The sequence below is a fragment of the Vipera berus genome (genome assembly GCF_964194415.1).
Source record: "Vipera berus genome assembly, chromosome: 1".
In the NCBI taxonomy this organism is placed as follows: Eukaryota; Metazoa; Chordata; class Lepidosauria; order Squamata; family Viperidae; genus Vipera; species Vipera berus.
The window spans coordinates 339235246-339249768 of NC_138202.1; the positions used below are offsets into that span (position 1 = coordinate 339235246).

The 14523-nt window shown below is 43.1% G+C and overlaps 1 protein-coding gene across 1 annotated transcript in view; it reads right to left on the reverse strand.

The window, feature by feature from the left end:
- Positions 1–12821, reverse strand: part of STX1A (syntaxin 1A) — a gene marked incomplete at its 5' end in the record, with an annotated part of 60037 nt that extends 47216 nt beyond the window's left edge. Inside the window, one exon of the mRNA XM_081312776.1 lies at positions 12792–12821. Within this exon, the coding sequence (XP_081168902.1) occupies positions 12792–12821 (30 nt within the window). The remainder of the gene's footprint in view (positions 1–12791) is intronic.
- Positions 12822–14523: the final 1702 nt, after the last annotated feature.

Below are 14523 nucleotides of genomic sequence, written 5' to 3' on the forward strand. Positions count from 1 at the left end.
AAAAAACTACCTGTACACCTAACTCTTTGACCTTCATGCCTAGCTGTTTGTAATCACTCTTGTCTTCAGGTCCATTTTTATGTCATTTGTCCCTATGTGTACTAGTAGAAAGGGGTAGTAATCTGTGGGTTTTATTATTTTTATTAGGTTCTCAGCCACATCTTTGATTCTTGCTCCAGAGAGACAACATACCTCTCTGGATTGAGTGTTTGGTCTACAGATAGCTTATTCTGTTCCCTTGAGAATTGAATCTCCCATCACCAACACTCACCCTTTTTTTCCCTAGGGAGTTTTGGGGTATTTTTCTATTGATCACAGAAACAGTTGGTGTTGCTACTATTTTAGGGACATTTCATGATGCTTCTTTTCTGGGTATGTACATGTTTTCTTCCAGGGACGGTCAATGAAATCAATTGCTCAGCACCAGTGGGGCTGCATCAGAGTGGGTTGGGTTGGACAGGGGTTTTGTTCTAAGTTTGTATTTTTTTTCTATGAGTGACATGTTTCCATCTCTCATCTTCTTCTAAGGCAGAGGTCCCCAACCTTTCTGGGTTGGCCCTGTGGGAAAGGGAGGGGCAGGCATCTTTATGCGCACATGCGCGCACACAGAGGTGGCTGCGTGCGAGTGTGAATGGGGCTGTGAGCATGTGCACTCCACAAATGGGGTTGCTAGCACCGGCATGAGGCTCCCAGCTTGGCTAGCGCCCATAGGTTGAGGACCTCTGTTCTAAGGGATCAATTCTTTTAGAAGTTGTTTGATCATTATTATGTTCAATTTGGGCACATTCTTCAAGTGAATATAAAGATTTATTGCAAGCTTAAGCTCTCTACAAAAATATGAGCTACTAACAGTCAAGGGAAATGAGCAGGAATTAAGAAGGCATTCAAGATAGGCTGGACTTAGATTTCTTGTGGGTGCGCAGGAACTCGTGACTTATGATGCGTTTGACCCCTCCCTCGGGCTCAGCCTGATCATCTCCTACAACTGTGCCTTATAGCCATATAGTTTGCACCATGTGCTTGCAAACACTTGCTGGAATTTCCTGCCCTGTGTACTTTTTTTTACGGATGATCACACCAACCACTTTGTACTTGGGCAAATCCTCCAATCTGAGAGCACAAGATGTTTTCAGAATTCCAAGTGTGCCCATAATCCATATAAATCTAATTTCAATTTATCACAGACATAGGTGATTTTTGGAATTTATATCACAGAACTATAAAGTTGGAATGTGCCATACATTTAGGCAATCTTTGCTCAATGCAGATCCACTAAATCAGGGGTGTCAAACTGCCGGCCTGCGGGCCAGACGCACCAAGGGGAAGTCACGCCCACCCCATTGCCGGCAATGGCAAAACAGTCCCGATGCGTCGTGCGATGTCACGTGACATCGCGAGTTTGACATGTCTGCACTAGATCAAAGCTTCCCAAACTTTTTTCTTCATTATCCAAAATTGCTTACCAGAAAGTCTCATCAAACTTTGAGGACAAGTTTTAAGTCCCTTCTTTCGGCACCTTCAAATTGGTCACTGAACAGCTGCTCATAACTCAAGGACTACCTATATTATAAAAACAGTACCACTGAATGTCAACAAATTACCATTGGTAATTTCATTGATTTTTGTCTTAATAGGAAAAATTTGAGAGATTTTAGAATATATTTTAGTGCAGAGGGCAATCTTTAAATCAATTTAAATGTCCCTGTTGTAATGGATAACGTGTTTGTGTGTCGGTACTTGAAGAAAACAAAAACACTTTTATCCTATTTAGATTAATTCATTTGGTTTGGGAAGCACTGCATTAAACCATTTATGGTAGATGACATGCAGCCTCTGTTTGAAATTCTCTAGTGAAGTAGAATGTCACAAGGTTGCTTGTTTCACTGGTTGAGAGTCTATATCAGGGGTAGGCAACCTTGGCTCTTTTATGACTCTGGGAGTTGAAGTCCATGAGTCATAAAAGAGCCAAAGTTGCCTACCCCTGGTCTATATAGTCAGAGAACTATCCTGATGCTCACAAATATGCTGCTTGACAATCTGTTCAAAGACTTTGCCTAGGACAGTTCTGTAGTTTCCCTAATTCGACTCCTTCCTTTTTTGAAGATGGGGATGACATTTGCTGTCCAGTTTCCTGTAATCTCAAAGGTTCTCAAAGATGACTGAGGTGCTTCTGTGATCACCTTCACTAATTCTTTTCGGTATCCTAAGATGTTAATGCTATGGAGATGCTCAGTCATCCTGGTCATGGTTGTCCCAAAGATGCTTTTTTTTTTTTGAAAGGCAGCCGGACTTTATTTTTCCTTGAAGACATTTTGCTTCTCATCCAAGAACTGAAAAAGCTCCTTGGATGAAAATGTTCTGTACCAGCCTGCTACTGGCCCTGCAGAGAAGGCAGGGACAACCCCTTTACAAACGGCAAGAGGCTGGAATTACGCCTGCCAAATTTATTCACATAAAACAGAGCAAGACAAGACACCAACCATAAAACACGAGCTAAGAAGCAGGAACAATTCAAGCAGTTGCCTTCAGCAAACCAGCCCTCCCACACATTCCCCTTAAATACAGTTCAGGGCGTGGCCTCTCTGTGCCTCCTTCCGAGGTGCCCCATTGCCTTCCTCTGTTTACTCCTGACTGACTGCCTCCTGCGTCGGGCGTCCTTGAACAGGGCCAGCTGTGGGTCATCTTCATCCACGCTGTCAGGCTCACACAGCTGGGTCTGCATCGTGACCAGATGAGAGGGGCCTTGCTGGGGGCTCTCATCAAGCTGTCCAATCCCCTCAGCAAGCTCTTCAACACCCCCCTCCGCCTCCTCTGAGTCGTCTGACCCAACTGCCGAACCCACAGGCTGACCCTGAATCACAACAGAAAAGAGAAACATCTTCAAGGAAAAACTAAGTCCGGTTGCTTTTCAAAAAAAGCATTTTTGGGATTGGGATGCTAATCCATCTAGTCTAAGAAACCTGAGTTCACTGAAAATAAACTCTTATCTTTTCCCTTCTCACCATCCGCTTGATAAGATTTCATTCTACCCTTGTGCTTAACAACTACAGGTAGCTTTGGCTACTCTTAAAAAGTGTGGAGTTTGAAGAGTCAAATGTGACTCTTAAGGTAGCCCCACTATTTTCAGGCTTGCAGGAAAGCATGCAAAAAAGGGTTACCTAAATGATTAGTTCATGCAAATCTGGAACATTTTTTCTATCTCATTTTCAAAGTACATAGAGCCTGATAATGCAGTAGGTTCCTCAGATGTGTTTTATACATTATGGGAAGTTTTTTTTTCGTTTGGTTAGTCTGCTATCAACTGAATTACCTAAGCTTAATATCACTAAAGTCAATACATAAGTGACACTGGATATTGGCCTGACCTGCCAATCCCAGTACTACTGCAGAAAAGGAGTAGAGGCTTTAAGGCAGGGGTGTCAAACTCAATTTCATTGAGGGCCGCATCAGCATTGCGGTTGCCCTCAGGGGGCCGGGTGGGTATGGCCAGGGTGGGCGTGGCCTACTGGGTGGGCGTGGCTAGAGTGCGTATGGCCTACTGGGTGGGCGTGGCCAGCTCTACATCGTTCGCATCAAGGGTGCCTATGGGGGCCTGGGCAGGAGTGGGACAGATCTGAGGGTCCCTGGCAGGAGGAGGGTCTCTGGGCCAGGGCCAAGGCAGTGGGGGCCGTTCCCTCACTGTTTCCAGGATGGCTTCGTGGGCCACATGAAACCACTTTGCGGGCCGGATCCGGCCCCGGGGCCTTGTGTTTGACATGTCTGCTTTAAGGCAAGAGTTCCAGACGGGACTTACAATGAGATCAGTTCTTGGTCCCATCATATTATTGTTAGATTATAGCTGCCTTGGGCAAAATCATCAAGGGCAACAGAAAATGGACTCATCGCAAGACTAGCTTGGCATAGCACAAATCCATTCAACCACTGAAAATGTTAGCTCTACCTTTGTCCCCCAAACACCTTCAAAAGTAAGTCTTCTCAGTTAAGTGAAAATGGGAAGCTGCCTGTCACTGTAGAAAAAGCCAGCCAAGGAGGGCACAGAGGGGAGAAGGCATGGCAACCTGTAGCATTTATTTTAAAAGTAATACAAAGCCCTTCTTTCAAGCTGAGCATGAATTTTGATGAAAAAGTGGAAGACCTGAAATCATCTTATGCTAGCAATAATGCACACCAACTATTTTTATTGCTACTTCACGTGCATGCATTTACAGCTCTTTAGGGACACAGCAGCAGAATAGCAGCAGAAAAGGCTGGCTAGGGACCAGATGACAGCGTCAGTCGAAAAAGCCAATACGTAGCTTTCTGTTTACACTAACTACTGGATTCCTGATTTCCCCTCTGATATAAAGGATGAATAGGCCTTCCTTCTCCAGAGCTGAGAATTTTTACTGCTTAGTCATGGTGATATACAGCTAAAAAGGTTCCATTTTTGTCTTTTGCATATTGCAATGAATTAAGGTCATTTTGAAATTGAGGAAATTAAGTTTATTGATTATATCTTGAACTATATTTAGGCATCTATCCTCAGCCCCTCAATTGTACAGACTTCACTTTGGAACTCACATTGGAGAAAAATCTGAGAATTGGTCCACACACCTAAGAAAAGCCAAGTCTACAGAAACAGAAGATTGATTTGGGATCTTAATCTTTGATGGCAGGAAAATATACAGAATAAATGTTTAAACAAATTATACTGGTTCAAACAGGCTGAAAAAAATCAAACTCATAATCGTAAATCACTAAAATGCTTTTGAATAATCTAGAACTGTTCACCATGCTAGGGCATACCAAAGAACCAATATCAACAACAATATCAGGGAAAGAAATAAAAAAGCCTTCAATTTAAAGCAAATATTGTGGTTATGAAGTCTGCATTTTAGGTCAAGCAAAAATCTCCACACTAAGTTCAATTCTTGATGAATTCATAGATATAACCATATAGTTTTCTTGGCAACAATATGGAAGTGGTTTTGCCATTGCATCTTCTGGGATGTTCTGTCAAACTTCCAAATGAAGGCTATCAAAGTGGAAATTCTTGATGATATGCCATTACATTATTAGCCAAGTCTGACTCTGCTTAACCTGCCACCAGCTAAGATCAGTCAACAGTGCTGTAGTTTACAGAAAACAAACCATGGTGTAAGAAAAGGAACTCTTAAGATGGGAATATGTTTGTCTGACAGGCTAACAAACTTGCATTAACATGGATATACGCACCACTGTCTCACTCAATCCTGCACAGTTCTCTTCATCATGATTCATGACATTTCTGCATTTGGAAACATCACCAGTTTGAGTAAGACAATATTAGCAAGATAGCAAAGCCACATCTAATCCAATTGGCTACCTTCTGTTTCACAATGACCAAGTCAGGCCCAAGCTCTAGCATACTTCCCTGAAGGCAAAAAGTGTATTTGTTTTTTCAGTCCACTTTTCCATGCCAAAACAATAGGGACTTGCTTCGAGTCACTGCCATCAAGCCAACCTCCTGATTCCAGGCAGGAATACATTCTGGATCAGATCAAAAGAGCCTTGGTGGAGCAGTGGGCTAATGCCTCCTTAAGTAACACCAGCTGCCTGCAATTAGTGCAGGTTCGCATCCCACCAGGCTCAAGGTTGACTCAGCCTTCCATCCTTCCGAGGTAGGTAAAATGAGGACCCAGATTGTTGGGGGCAATTAAGCTGACTTTGTAATAATGCCGCTTGGGGTATGTGTGAAAGCCCTAACAAGCAGGCATATACATAGAATGAAGGCTACTGCTAAGCTTGTAAGCCGCCCTGAGTCTTCGGAGAAGGGCGGGATATAAATGTAATTAAAAAAAAGATGAAAAGCCAAATGAATCCAGTTACAGAAAAAAGGATAAATGCCAACTCAGTGCCTAAATAATGATTTCCAGCTCTTAAGTAGCCATTTCTACAAGAATGCACCAATTTGAAATAATAAATACCGGTAATCAGTAGGCCCAAATTAGGAAGTATCGAACAAGTACGTTTGAGGAATAGCTACTTAATATAAGGGGGGGGGGCTGGAAATGAGGGGAGAGAATCCCAGCCTGTTAAAAGTTTATTTGTAAAGTTACAGTCCTCTCAACACACTGGGAGACTGAGAGATTTAATTTCTTAAAAGAGGAATATTAATTAAGAGTAAGAGTCCTCCTCCTTTGAGGATAAAGTGACAACAGGTAGTCTTCCATGAGTTTTAAATAGATGCCAGCTTTCCCATTTCCCTACTAGGCAATGAAAGGGTTTGCTTGTTAATGAGGCTGCCATGAGAGGCCTCTCTCTTAAACTTCAGTTTAAGCAGAGGTACTTCCTTCCAGCTGCAATTTTTTCCCTTATTTTTTTCCTTTCAAACCTTCAATATCCATTTTATTTAGCATCCTGCTTCCAAAAATGGACAACCATAAGTTTCAGAAAGGTCATGATAGGAAGGACCTCCCTGTTCTTTTAATCCATAGCATCGATTAGTCACAAAGTGATATGGAAGCTTCCTAATTCCTCTGCAGCTACTAATGACAAAGATCTGCCTACTCTCTTTATTGAAGATATTTTGTCTTATGGAGGGGGGGGTGTATTTAAAAAATAGATCTTTTTTGTCGTATGTAGCCATCTTCTCCCCAAATCAGAGCGGCATTCTATCTATAATAGTTGAGTACTGGCCTTTATATCTTTCTCAAGATGGATGTTTTACAATCCAGATAGGAGAATGTGGACCTACAGTATGAGGCAGACATCACCCAGTTGGCTTACATGGCTAAGGAGGGACTGAAACTCACAATCTCTTTCTAGCCTTTGTGCTTGATGCTTTGCTGTTATGTTTTTAACATTTTTAACGCATAGTTTGCAGAGTGACTGGCCATACTAAATAACCCAGATTATGATTTGTTCAACAAATCATGATTAAATCAAATTTATCACACTGTATGTTTCCTCCAACTGGCAGGCTATTCTGATGATTAGTTCCTAGCTTTTAATCGTAGGTGACATGGATTAAATTTGGGGTCATCTATATGTAAATTAAATCTGCTGTCTCTAAGCTCTGGGCCTTTCATGGAAAGCTACCATCAGTACATTGAACTGGGGACCCTCCCATTAAAGACATAAAGGAAAGAAGCTTTTATTTTTTTCTCTTCATAAATTTGTGAACTTCCCAACCATATTCCTCCCCAGTCAACTTCTTTTCATAAACTGAAATTCACTAATACTTTAATCTTCCCTCACAGAGAGAGGCAAATGAAAGTTGTCTTCCTTCAGCCCTGAATAATTTATAATTTAAAGTGTAGAAAAAGCAGGACTGTTTAATATCTCACAAGCAGGCATCACATCCATATTAAAAGCAGGGATTTTTTTCTCCCAGTGCAGCATAACCTAGTGGTTAAAGTACTGGGCTTATACTGTAATAGGAGACCTGAATTCCCATTTCACTACAGTGATTGGGGACAATCACTGAATTAGTTTTATAAATGTTTCAATTGTGTGCCTATGATTTAGTTTTTATTCAAGATGCTACGCTAACCCAACAAATGGATTGAATCAGTAACCGTGTTTAGTTTATTGGGGAAAATCAGCTGTTCTCTCTCTCCGTCCAAACTATTTCACAGGGTTGTTATTGGGAAATAAATGGAAGTGGACTCCCCACCCATGTAACCTCCCTTAGGGGAATGGTGGGATACAACTCTAAAAATTAATGTACAAAATGGCACCACACCTGCCATAAAAATGGTTATAGCAAATCTACACTTTCAGCAAGGATCTTCATTAGGGCCCCCTTGCAGATGCCAAATATAGGTAATCCCAAGTAACGAGCATGAATGCTCGTTCGAAGTTACATGATAAGCGCCCCCTAGTGCTTACGAGCAAGTCCCGAATTACAAATATTGCAGCACCACGGCAGTCGTTCGCCCTTAAGAGCGACCGCAGAGGCCCTGCAATATTCACCCTGATTATTTCCTGCCTCCCCACGCCCGCCCAGGTCTCTCTCCCTAGGCACCAAGCCTTCAATACTCACCCTGCGAAAATCGAGATCCTTCGCTTTCTTGGCTGCTCCAGGCCTTTGGTGAGTTCACAGGGAACAGAGGCCTAAAGTAACGCAAGACCATGTGAGATCAGTGGGGTGAGATCTCATGCTACTGATCTTGCGTGATCTCATGGTACTTTAGGCCTCTGTTCTCTGCAACAGAGAATGGAACCAAAGCCGGGAGATGCTTCTGCATGCCTCCAGAGGCTGGACTGGGGTGTCAGAGGCCTTTTCCAGGCTGCTGCTGCCCGGATCTGAGGCTGGGTTTGAGACATGATAATGTCTCAAAGGTGCTTTTTCAAAAGACAGCTGGACTGTTTTTTCTTTGAGAAAAAAAATGTTTTGCTTCTCATCCAAGAAGCTTCATCAGTGGAAGCTTCCTCAATGATAAACATCATCATCTTCCTCAAAGAAAAAACAGCCCAGTTGCCTTTGAAAAAGCACTGAGACAACTATGATCTGGTGACTGAGAATCTCTATATTAGACATTCACATGATAATGCCTATGTTTACCAGACAAAAGTAAAGTTGCCCAGGCCACAGAACTTGTGGGAAAATATCAAAAGGGCTCTAGATATTCAATGCACACATGTGAACTGTGAGGCAGGCAGCATATAAATTTAAGAAATAAACAGATGCTTGGTTTTATTGGCTTGTGTAGCAGATGGGATGGGGGGAAGGGAAGCCAGACCATATTGAGCTGCTTCCTTTCAAAAGTCAGGGTTTCTTATTGAAAACAAGCAACTTGGTCGCAGAATAAAATCTGACGAATAATGCTACATTATTTACAACTACAAGCTGCAGTCATATGTTGTGCTAATTCATGTTTTGTAGGGACATGTAGCCAGGGGTTATAAAGTAGTTTGTGGCTTAGCAAGGGAGAAAGCAATCCATGGCTCTCCAAATGTTGATGAATTCAGGATTCTTCATTATTTGCTCCACCAACTTGATTATATTTCAGTGCGATCTGGAGGACCACAGATTTCAGCAGCATATCATGCAGACCCAGCCAACTGTGCTTAGACTTTGTTTACAGAAAAGACAGACAAGATCAGTTTTGATCAATATCTGGAGGGAGCTATTGGACACTCATCCTGGAAGAAGGCAATAGCAAAATATTTCTATAATACTGCAAACTACATGGAAAACTACTTGCTCCAACCTCATAAGAGGACCATTTCTATTTGTAAAATCAGAGCCTCCTCTTTTCTGCCTTGCATAAAAACTTTAGAAGCCTCTTAATAATCAAGCTAAGTCGAAGGCATCACTTGAGGTACAGTTCTCCAACCTCATTAAATTGGTGGGCACATTTACAAAATGGCTGCTGAAGGGGTTAATTCACAGAACAGTTGCCAGGATGTCCAGAAAAATCTTGACCAAAAAGTTGTCCTTGATTTTATGACACACAATTCTGTGTAGTTTTCTGGCAAGACTTTTTGGAAGTGGTTTCCCATTGCCCCCCTCCTAGTACTGAGAGAGAGCGACTGCCCCACCATCACCCAATTCACATTGTTCTCCAAGGCAGGATTAGAATTTATGGTCTTCCTGTTTGTAGCTTGAGGCCTTAACCACTACAAACTGGTGCTTATCTGTTTATTTTCCAGTCAAAACATAACAATTTTTTCCTATGTTGCATATGTTTCAAGTCAGCAGTTTCATATTTGCATTCTGAAGCAGAGAATTATTTTTAATTTGCCATTTTATATATAATCTCATCTGTTGTTGCCTCTGTTGAACTGCCATACAGGGATCTCTTGTACATCCTCAGCAGCAAAACCAGAAATGAATGATTCCTTAATCTTTTCTGCAATTTCCACTTTCCTCAGGTTAGTCAGATTCTTTTTTCAAATGTAATTAAATGGGTTTTTTAAATTGTCTTAATTACCTTTTGTATATAGCTGTCAGTATATTATCTTGTATCTTGACTGTTTATATTGCTTTTGCCAAATTTATAGCGGTTTTGTACTAATCTGGGAAAATTTCCATTATTTGAAGGAAGATTTCTTCTAACAGCTTCTTGGATTTTATATGGCATCTCTCCAGAGCTAGAGCACATATTCCTGACCCAGAAGCACTCTAGATTTAATTCCAAATATGTGCTTCAGTATCTGAAATGAAATCAGTCTGTAACTCTTTAAAGGAGCCACATTTTCCCCCTACATCAGGGGTCTTCAAACTTGGCCCTTTTATGACTTGTGGACTTCAACTCCCAGAATTCCTCAGACAGCGTGCCTGTCTGAGAAATTCTGGGAGTTGAAGTCCACAAGTCATAAAAGGGCCAAGTTTGAAGACCCCTGCTCTATATTATGTGGCTGCCCTCTAAAGCAGGGGTGTCAAACTGCCAGCCCACGGGCCAGATGCATCATGGTGAAACTGCGCCCAACTCATTGCCGGCAATGGAAAAAAAGTCACGATACGTCGCAACATGTAGCTATTACAGGATCCTAGGAAATGATGCAGCTGCTTTGGATGATCATTAAAGACAGATCCAACGTAGAACTATGGAGAAATTTCCTGACAGTGAGAACGGTTAATCAGTGGGATGGCTTACATCCTGAAGTTGTGGGTGCTCCATCACTGGAGGTTTTCAAGAAGAGACTGTACAGCCATTTGTCTGGAATGGTGTAAAGTCTCATGTTTGAGCAAGGCGTTAATTAGAAGACCTCTAAGGTCCCTTTCAACCCTATTATTTTATGTTCTATGTTTAAAGAGTTGTGGACATATGCTACAGTATATGTTATACTCCTGACAGTTCAACCTCTATAGCAGGAGTGTCAAACTGGTGGCCCGTGGGCTGGATGCATCTTATGTAGGCCATGCCCACCCTGGCTCCGCAAAGGCAAAAAAGTCACGATATGTCACGATGCATCACATGACGCGATCAAGTTTGACACCCATGCTCTATAGTTAGACTGTTTTACTATTGTATAAATCTTACCAGAAAGATTTTCCTTATATTTAAACAAAATCTAGGTAGATGCACCTCACAACTGTTACTTCTGATGCTAGTTTCTGTAGCCATGAAAAACAGTTCTTGACATTCCTTCGTTACTTCCCTTCTTGATCCTGAACCCAATTATCATGTCTGCCTTCATTTCTTTTTTTCCAGATTGAATATTCCACATTTCATTCCATAATTATGTTTACTCACTTAGATAGAGGCACCTTCTATGTGCAAGTAGGCTTTGTTACATAACCAAACATCAAGAGGCACCAACTCACTCAGGTAGCAAGCAGAATTGTAGCAATTACGTAACAATTTATCTTTATCATTATCCAATCAAAAATAACATTCCAATATGTATCCCCACTTCATTCCAAAATTTACATAATTTTTATAAATCAACCCAATAGATTTATGAATAAATCAATCTCCTAGGCTGCCTGTTAACAAAGTAATTTCATGATTTAAGCCATGCTTGGTTGGTCTAACCAACAGTGAAATTAACAATCTACTCCTAGTTATCTGTATGAATGTACAATAGTAATATTGCATGTATGTCCATGTCTTCCAATCCTCTATTAAGTCACACAGGATTTTCAAGAGAATAGGGTCTGAACAAAATTAAGATAATAAAACAGGTTTTCTGGGAGAGAACACATGCCTTTTGTCCAGTTTTGATAGCACCCAGTGGTGCTATCCATCATGGTCTGCTGCATCTGCAGTTGTTAACTGAATCACAAAGCTGTTAAATGAATCTGGCTTCCCCCATTGACTTTGCTTGCTGGAAGCCACCTGGGAAAATCACAAATGGTGATTCCGTGATCCCAGGATGCTGCAACCATTGTAAATATATGCCAGTCTTCAAGCACACACATTTTGATTACATGACCATGGGAGTCGTAAGTACAAGACAGTAAATCACTTTTTTCAGTGCTGTTACAACAGCAACACTGTTATAACTTTGAAACAGTTACTAAACGAATGATTGTAAGTCAAGGTCTTCTTGTAAAACCAAAGTGTAGTGGATCCTCTCCCTTGCTTCATCCCACTTCTCTCTGTCTCTATAACTGTGTTCATACGACAGACAGCCATCCATCGTTAAGTGAACCTTGTTTCCGCCTAATTTTTCAGGCTTCTCGTTACACATAGCCCCTAAATCAGCTACACTGGCTAGGTTAACGCAGTATGGTAGGCTATTTTGCAGTTGTTAAGGCTAGGTGAATCCAGGCCATGGATCACATTTCCACCACTAATTTATACATCAGAAACCCACACTTTCAGTTCCAGGTCTTCGTTTGCTCCATCCATCCATCCATCCATCCATCCATCCATCCATCCATCCATCCGTTCGTGATGTATCCATCCTCCTCTTTGCAACTCACCCCACCGTCTGGGAAAGACTTTCCCACCCCCGCCTCCCGAGCACACAGACAGGGGCGCTCGCTGGAAAGATACTGAAGTGGAAGGAAGCCCACCCACCCCCCCTTTGACCCCATATCTCTGCCCCTCCCGCCAACAAGGGAAAGAAGAGCACCCCTCTCTCGCCCCCCCCCTCCCAGATAGATACAGGCGCAGCCCGCTTCGGAAAAACGAGAAGGTAGCCACTGCCGCCTCCCCCGCCCGTTCTCCTCCCAGCGCTGTCTCGCTCGCTTTTCCCTTGGATGGGGCGTCCCTCCGGATTGCGAAGAAAAGCAGCTGTCGGAGACCAAGGAAGGCGGAGAACCTCCTGTTGGCGCGCACGACTCGCCGTCTTGGCCGCCTCGCCATCGCCTTCTCCCCCTCCCGCCAGCGGGGAGACCCTCCAGCCTCAGCCGTTCGGTCCGAATTACTCACCGTGCGCAGCTCCTGCGTCCGGTCCTTCATCGCGGTCGCTTCTCCTGGGCTGGGCTGCTCGGCTCTCCGGCACCGGGCGGGCGGGCGGGCGGGCGGGCGATCAGGGGAGGAGCGGAGAGGGGGCGGGAAGCGGCACATGCGCTGGAGCTGGCGCGTCGGAGGCGGCGGCCCCTCCTTCCGCACCCACTTGACGGGGCTGCAAGAGGCCACGGTGTTGCGGGGAGGGGGAGAGGATGCTAATTCCACAAGCTCGCGACGGATTCCGACTTGCACAGTCGTTGCATTTGCTCAGCGATGGGTAGTTCCCACCTGAACGTTAATACAGGCAGTCCTCGACTTACAACAGTTTATTTCAGACATGTCAAACACAAGGCCCGGGGGGCCGGATCCGGCCCGCGAAGTGGTTTCATGCGGCCCGCAAAGCCATCCTGGAAACAGTGAGGGAGCGGCCCCCACTGCCTTGGCCCTGGCCCAGAGACCCTCCTTCTGCCAGAGACCCTCACATCTGTCCCACTTCTGCCCAGGCCCCCATAGGCACCCTTGATGCTGATGTGGCCCTCAATGAAATTGAGTTTGACACTCCTGGTTTATTTAGTGAAATTACAACAGCACTAGGGAAAAATAACTTACGACCATTTTTCACACTTACGACCATTGCAGCATCCCCATGGTCACGGCGATCAAAATTCGGACACTTGGCAACTGACTCATATTTATGACGGTTGCAGTGTCTCAGGATCATGTCATCGCCTTTTGAGACTTTCTGATAAGCAAAGTCAATGGAGAAGCCAAATTCACTTAACAACCGTGTTACTTAAATATTGCAGTGATTCACTTAACAAGTGTGGCAAGAAAGGTCGTAAAATGGGGCAAAATTCACTTAACAACCGCCTCACTTAGCATTTTGGACTCAGTTGTGGTGGTAAGTTGAGGACAACTCGTACTGTAATCTTTTTTCCCTATGCACTCTAAACATGCTCAGAGACGCAGAGACCAAGCTGTATGGCTGGACCTGATGCAGGTTTATTCCCAGTCCTACTTAGTACAATAAGGCTTATTTTGGAGCAGGTTATACTGGATTGAAACTGGAGCTTCCCATTAAACATAAAATTGAAGAGGGCTGCAGTTCCATAATGGTTTTCTGAAGGAAGGCCCCTGTGTTTCCATTCGTGCTGTGCAGATTACAGGTAGGTTTCAAACAAGTATCCTAACAACAAAAGTTAATTCTAAAAGCATCTGAGCATCTTTAGACTTGTGAATTCTTAAGGTTGAAATGAGATGGGAATTGGCCAACCTGACAGGGACCAGTTATAGCTCTGATAGACCCAAATAAACTATTTCCCCCTCTAAACAACTATTCCCCCATCTTTCCTTGCTGGGGAAAAAAGGTTTGCTCAACGTTAACAAAGGCAGAATGAAATTGATTAGAGGCAGGGAAGATCCAGCCCTGTGCAATTGACTAAGGCAAATTACTGTAAAGGAATTATAACAGTTGTAATTGGATCATGGGTGACTAATCCCATTCATGTTCCTCCACTTGCTAACAGAGACAGTGGGGTTTTTTTCCAAATGCCCCAGGGACGCAGAATTTCTTAACAAATCTGATTTTCCTTATTTCCCTAGGACAGCAAACCAGAACCCTAGAATCTCCCACCCCACAATTCAAAGTCTTCATAAAAATATCTTCCTTGTTATTGTACTCTATCCCCCTTCCTTTATAAGCTGAAATCTA